This window comes from Zootoca vivipara, chromosome 7, assembly GCF_965207765.1.
Source record: "Zootoca vivipara chromosome 7, rZooViv2.hap1.1, whole genome shotgun sequence".
Classification (NCBI taxonomy): Eukaryota; Metazoa; Chordata; class Lepidosauria; order Squamata; family Lacertidae; genus Zootoca; species Zootoca vivipara.
Genome location: NC_142590.1, coordinates 30,643,556 through 30,650,958, shown reverse-complemented (window position 1 = coordinate 30,650,958; position 7,403 = coordinate 30,643,556). Strand labels below are relative to the sequence as shown.

The 7,403-nt window shown below is 44.5% G+C and overlaps 1 protein-coding gene across 2 annotated transcripts in view; it reads left to right on the top strand.

The window, feature by feature from the left end:
- The first annotated feature begins 1,259 nt into the window (after positions 1 to 1,259).
- Positions 1,260 to 7,403, top strand: part of ST6GALNAC3 (ST6 N-acetylgalactosaminide alpha-2,6-sialyltransferase 3) — a 244,089-nt gene continuing 237,945 nt past the window's right edge. Inside the window, exon 1 of one of the 2 annotated variants that reach the window (XM_035121514.3) lies at positions 1,260 to 1,522. In XM_035121514.3, the coding sequence (XP_034977405.3) occupies positions 1,505 to 1,522 (18 nt within the window). In that variant the 5' untranslated portion in view covers positions 1,260 to 1,504. The remainder of the gene's footprint in view (positions 1,523 to 7,403) is intronic. The other variant, XM_035121516.3, reaches the window with a different exon arrangement.

Sequence of the window (7,403 nt, the reverse complement as noted above, 5' to 3'; positions counted from 1 at the left end):
GTTCTTCTGTAATGCTTTCAATGGTTTTCAAAATGATGTTTATATTGATGTTCGCCACAATGACATTTTCTGAGAGCCCAGGATATGTACTCTTATGCATATGAATAAATAAAAAGAATGGCAAAAAACCAGTTGGGGAGGCATATGTGTGTCTCTGCAGTTCAAAAGTGTGTGCTTGTGGGGAGGAACTCTGAGGATTCCCAACCCTTTGGGCAACACCAGAGTTGTGCTTTGAATTGGAGCCTACCCACTATGTTCTGGTTTGTTTTTAACTTGTATTTATATGCTGCGAACACCCCCGTGATCTATAAATTTATACAAATTTAATAAAGTTTTTTCTACGTGAGAGATTTCACTTGGATGTTTCTCCCACAAGGCTATTTCTCACTGGTAGCACATAGCTGTGTGACACCCCCAGCAAGTGTCTCCCTAGAGCATTTTCAAATAATAGAAAGGACTCGAATAATGAACTTTTTTTTCTTCTAAAGAGACCGGTGGAGCAGACAGCAGTTTGGATTCCCTTAAATGCCAGGTGATAACACAAGCAAATCATGGAATAACTCTCGTTTCACTTCTTTGCCTTTCCAGGAAGCTCAGAACGTATCCTTGGGAAACGAATTCCATTTACAGTATTTATTCCATATATCCATAAATTCCATTTATTTATCCATATATTTCCCAAGGATAGGTTCCGAGATTGCTGGAAACAAGTGGAATGGAATTTATATACTTATTCTTTCCGGTAAGAACAGCAGCATATAATCCAAGGAGACACACTCAGGACAAAGCGATCCGGCGTGTTTGTGTTTGTGTGTGGGGGGGGGGGGGTAGAAAGTCAGGCATCTTTCTACCACAGGCAGTTCTGTAGGACTTGCAGACAAAGGAAAGTTTGTTCTCCAGACGAGGAACGACTGCAGCGTAGCATTTAATAAATGTTTGCAGATGGCTGATTTGTGTTTGTTTGTTTGTGTGTGTTTGTGTCTGCGTGTGTGATCTCTTAACTACGTACAGTACTGGGAAACACTCTTCTGCTTGTAAACTGACCAAAGCAGCGGAGAAATGTTCCTTTAAAAAAAAATACTGGAATGATCGGAAAGAAAATTTAATGAGCAACTCTCTAAAACCCTAAACATCTGCACAGTGCAGATTTGCTTTCGCATATCGTAAAGGCAGAGAGAGCATTCAACTGAGCTTTTCCCTCTTAAATTAAAAAAAATAAAAATCCCCCAGCTAGAGCCATGAATCAAACTCAGTCATGTGACGGAGGGGAGGTACTGGGCTGGCTTGCAGCCAGTGGCAGAAGCTGATGGGTGGAACAAACAGGGCATGAAAAGACTAACATGACTAACGGATCTTAAGAATTGTGGCTCCTCTGGATCTCCAGGAATGTAGGCACGGGCACCCCTCCGCAGCTCTCCGGCCAACCTCCTGCCTCAGAGTGGATCTGTTACTCACAAAGCAGATCTCCTTCTGCTTTGCGGGCTGAGGAAGGCTAGGGAAGAACATGGCCTGCATTTTGAAGGTAAACCTCTATCTGTTGCTTGAATGGCTTGGTTATAGAGAGAGAAAAAAAAAACCGTTTGCTGCTCTAAGTATGCAGTCCTTACATGGTCCTGCTGCAGCTTGGTGGTAATGGTACATTTCTGAGCATTGATTCCCCCCCCCCAACCCCCGCCTCCAGCCCCGCTGGAATAAGGAAGACCGAGAGATTCAGAATCGCCCAGCTGTGGCTCATCTCCTCCACTGCCATTCTTGTCCTTTTTTTCCTTGCATTGTTGGAGCTGCAGGCGAGCAGCTTGCGGGTGTTGGGAAAAGAGGGAGGGAAGGACTGTGCGCAGCAATGATAGGCTAGGCTAAGGAGAGAAGCCCCGGCTTCGCCTGCTTGACTTTCTTGTGTTTAGGTTTAGGAATTGCTTTAGGAGCCACAGTGGGGCGAGCATCAGCATTTCGACTGGGCCGGAGAGGGTGTCGTCTTCTTCCATCGGTGAAAACACCGGAGACGTTTTTCTTCTTCCTCTTCTCCCCTCCCACCCTGCTCTCCTCTTCTTTGGGAACCGACGCTGCAGAACTTATACACTCCTTGCAGATTTGCAACAGCCGTACAAGTTGCTCCACAAGCACACGCGCCTACTTCCCCCCTCCCCCTTCCTCAGTTTTCAGCAGAGCCCAAACCTGTCCTTAATCTGTTTTGAGACGGTCAAACTCCACTCCACAAAACATCTTCTGGCTGGCTTCCTCCCTCGCTGCCCGTAGGCAGCAGCGACATCCTTCTGGGTCGTTATCACATTTAAACCCAGTTCTTTTAGATACAGGGCCGTGGGCAAATAAATATAGCAGTGGTGGTATATGTGGATCAGGGTGCCTCCCAGGAGGCAGAAGTGAGAGGTAGAGAGAACACTGGTTGCTTCTCACAAACCACATTTTCAAGATGCATCAGCACAGCCATCTGAGGCACCTTCTTTCTGGCTTCGAAGTCTCTGCTTTTGCTTTACCTGTAAATGCATGCATGGCCTCTGCAGGCAACACACGAGTCTGATTGGGCAAGTCCTTTCCCCTTATTATTCTTGCCCCTTCTTATTAGCCCCCAATGTTCCTTACTCTGCTTGGTTCAGCTCCTCAGAATTGTTTACTGAAATAGCTGTCCTTTGGGCGGAAGCCCCCAAACTTGGAAAGAATGAGAAAATCCCTCCCCAGAATGAGAAATTGCAGCCAGCAATATTCTTGTGTTGGCCTTGCGTTGTTTCACAATCATAGAATCATAGAATTGTAGAGTAGGAAGGGAGCCTGAGGACCATCTTGTCCAACTCCCTGCAATGCAGGAATATGCCACTGTCCCATATGGGGATCAAGCCTGCAACCTTGGCATTCTCAGCACCATGCTCTAACCAGCTGAGCTATCCAGGTTCTGCTTTCCACAGTGTGCCCTAGGGTTAAGAGATGCCCAACTTCTTGAAGTATTTATTAGTACATATGCCAAGGAGGCTGTTTCTAAGATGTCTCATTAAGAAGCACCATTCCATTTATGGAAGAAACCTTATGCTGTGTCAGGCCATTGGCTTGTGTAATTCACTACACCATGGGTGAGGAATCACCAGCCCATGGGCCTGTAGCACCTTTGCGTCTGGCCTGCAACCTGCCCCCTCTTCCCCAGGGGCAGAGGCAGGCAACCACCTCAAGGAACATTTGCTGGGAGGCAGGTAGTGGTCTGTGGCCTGTTGTGACTCTCCAGTGGGACACTCTCTCCTGTGAAGCAAGACTCCACAGCCAGCCTAGTTAGCTTCTGCATGTGGAAGTGGGAGCGGGCACTGTCTTGCTCTTTGCCCCAGGCAGCAGAATGGCTTTGGCTGACCCTGCCTGCCTGCCCTCCCCATTATGAGAATTAAGAGTACAAAGCAATCTTCTATTTGTGCAAGTAGGGTATTCCCCCTCCCCAACCTCAATACTGTACTAGAAGTTAAAATACTAGAAATTAAACATGGGGATTTCTGTGCCACTGAGCTGTTGACCTTCACTAGTCATTAAATCCACAGTCTCAAGTTTAATAGGAAGGCACCCTTACCTACTCAGCCAAAAGGCCCACTGGAGGAAAGCAGTGTTGCAACAAAGCATTGCCAAAATGTGATGCTGAATTTGAGCTGTCCACATTCTGCATTTGGCATTAAGTAGATACCTTCTCCTATGTTTCAAACATTAGCAGGAATGTGTATCTAGTTTCTGCGCCTTTATAATGTTCACACCTGACCTAGAATACCTAGACTAATATGTAAGAAGGATTCTTATCAGACTTGGAAAGACGATCTTGCTCAGACCAACCTCCCTTCTCCCCACCTCCCCTCTTCCAGAGGCAATTCTTAACATCACAAAAGTAGATAATCCCGTTGCTTTTAAGGCTCTGGGCTAATTTAATTCTATAGATGGCTATCAGAAAGATGCAGAAAGGTTAACCGGAGCCACTGGCTTAATCACTGCTACATTGTTCTAAGAAGTTTCCAAACATTCTGGAAACTGGTTAAAATAAACAGAAGTACCTTTAGAAGTGGATGAACAACTCAGTTTCCTAAGGACTCTCAAAGGAGTCTAACAAGGGGGAGTGAAGTGGCCAGGCCTAAATATGTCACCTCAGAAGCAAGCCCTGTGGAGTTCAGTGAGATTTACTCCCAAATAAGTGGATATAGATTACAGTCTAAAAGTTATTTTTCATATGCCACTATTGGATGCAGAAGTTTAGGTCTTCTCTGCAGATCATATAGATTACCCCCCCCCCAACCCATTATTTAATAGTATTATCAAGATATGACCCTTTCCCAAGCTATAATTTTCCTTCACTGAAAAAGACTTAACAAGCAGGAATTGTGTAACCAAACCAGTATTGGCCAGGCTAATGCTTAATCTTGTTATTGCAGGCGGGTGTGAGGATAAAAGGAGGAAGGGATACTGGGAGATTAGCCACACCATAAGGCAAGCGGCAATGTTGTTGCAGTTAAATATCACTCTGGGAAAGTGATCTCAAATAACTTCTCTCCAATGTTTACAGAATTGGCTCCAAATAATGAAAACAGAGTTTACATTCTATGGGGTGGCTTTTTGCTCCCCCTGATTAAGAAAATATCCCACCCAAGTTCTCCAGTGAAACTTATCGCTTTTCTTCAATAAGGGCTTTTATTTTTTTGACAGATTTTATTGGAATGGCATAGCACATCAGTTGATGTGTTGGTGGGAAACTTCTGATTTCTCTTCCACCTCTTAATAAGAACACTCGAAAATACTGTGTATACCCAGTGAGGTCAAGCACAACCCACCAGCCATATATTGTGGTATGCCAAGTACTAGACAACTCTCTGCGCTGTGTTTTTTGCAAAATTCCAGACAGGCACTCAAAACAAGTGACTTGCCACAGGTCCTGAGGGCCAACATAGATGGATGATGAGCTGTGGCCAACTTGGTGGGTCACAACTACTCCAAATCCATTATAAACCATGTACTCGTAAGAACAAGTAGTTAATCACCTCGTTTGCATGTCACATCATATTAACCATGAAAATAATCCATAAATTTTAATGTAAATATATATGTTAATATAGGGCGTCTATAGTTTACCTCTTCAGGACAAACCACAGGCTATAAATCAATTTAAAAAAATCTTGGTTATAGCTCATGGTTACTCTGGAGAGCGTTAAACCATGGGCCTGAGTTCAAATGAGACTTTAAGCAAGTGATGGCCAAACTTGGCCCTCCAGCTGTTTTGGGACTACAACTTAAGCATATCTGGTGCCGTGGCGCCGTGGTGCGAAGATCCCTCCGTCGCCCCCCCCATTTCCCAGCGTGGCTGTCTGGCGGGCACAGCGCAGCTGCTGCGGGCGCAACAGCACGGCGCCCCCTGGCGGCCCAGTGCCCTGGCACATTGCGCTACCCAGCCTTGCCTTAGGGCCGGCCCTGACTACAACTTCCATTATCCCTAACTAACAGGACCAGTGGTCAGGGATGGTGGGAATTGTAGTCCCAAAACAGCTGGAGGGCCAAGTTTGGCCATCACCGCTTTAAGCCAAGCCATGGCTTAACTCAGTATGGTGCAGTAGTGAAACAATCAGGGAGGAGTAGAGCGGCTGCATTTTCCTCCCTGGGAACTCACACACTTCTGCATCCACACTAAGCCATGGATTGATTTAATTGCAATATGCAAATCAGACCTGTGTCTGTAGTCTTCCTAGCCTCGACATTGCCAAAGTCTTTAAATCAGTCTCTAAACACAGAATCTTGTTTCTCCTTTTGCACAGACAATCTATGCCTAATATGGCTTATAGGGGATGCGGGTGGTGCTGTGGTCTAAACCACAGAGCCTAGGGCTTGCTGATCAGAAGGTTGGCAGTGACGGGGTGAGCTCCCATTGCTCGGTCCCAGCTCCTGCCCACCTAGCAGTTTGAAAGCACGTCAACGCGCAAGTAGGTAAATAGGTACCGCTCTGGCGGGAAGGTAAATGGCGTTTCCGTGCGCTGCTCTGGTTTCACCAGAAGCGGCTTAGTCATGCTGGCCACATGACCCGGAAGCTGTCTGCAGACAAACGCCGGCTCCCTCGGCAATAAAGTGAGATGAGCGCCAGAACCCCAGAGTCATCTGCAACTGGACTTAATGGTCAGGGGTCCCTTTACCTTTACTATGGCTTATGCGTATTGTCCTTTTTATATTTGCACTGATGCTTTCCTAAGTTGCAGCCAGATCAGAATATGTCTTTAAGAAAAGCAGGACTTCGCTGAGAAAAACTTGCTCGGTTTGGGTGTTGCTCTTAGCTTCAGCAAATAGATTTAGCCAAAGTAACCCCTGGTACTTATGTGATAAAGAAACCCAGCTGGTGTGGTATTGTCTAGATATAATGAGGGCATTTTTCAAAGATTATACACTTCCTTTTCCAAGGCTAGCATTTTCTTTTGTAAATCAAATTTCTTGTTCTCCTGATGTCAGCTTTTCATATAAATACAGCAGAGGATTACTGTATGAAGATTAGTGTCTGATCTTGGACGAATATGTAGGTTGGAGCTGAACTGAGAATCCATAAATGTGTTTCCATCACATTTTAGATTTGGCCGATGTGTGTGGTGTCAATAAAGAGTTGGCAGTGTTGAGAAGCAAAAGTTGGTGGTGTTTTGTGGTTGCTTACTGTTCCTTGGTATTTGAAAACTGAAGTTTGAGACAGTTATAAAGATGACATAAGCAGCATTCATATGAAAAGCCTTAAGTTACAGTGCAATGCTATACATGTTAAATCAGAAGTCAGCAGCACTGAGTTCAATGGGGCTTTATTTCACATAAGTGTGTATATAAAATTGCACCTTAACTCACTCTCTTGCCGACTCTGTTTTTCTTGACAGAGATATCTCTAAAGTTATGGTCCATTGTAACCCTTTCATGTGGGAGGTATGTGGTTATTCTCATGGTTAGCTGAATCTACAAAATTTACTGCAGGGAGAATGTGTTGATCTTTACAGAATAGATAACTGGTTGGATTCATTGCCAGAATAATGTTCTAATTAAACAATCCATTGGCCTTTTAAACTCTGTGTGTATGGCGTATTATTTTTATTTGTTACTATATGATGCATTTTTGTGTTTTTATATTTGTGATATAAAAACCCTGTGATCTTCAGATGAAGGGCAAAATAGAAATGTCATTATTATTAATAACAATACTTTAGATGGGTACAAAGTTGGGAAACTTAGGGGTGTGTGTGTGTGTGTGTGTGTGTGTGTGTAAATTCACATGAAAAATGAATAGGGGATTGAATGTATAGGAAGCTGCCCTCCAAGATCAGATCCTCATCATGGTTTCTCTGCCAAAGGCAAATAAATAAACAGTTCATTGCCAAGCTTACCTAGGGTTAGGAGGTTACAGGTAGGTAGCCGTATTGGTC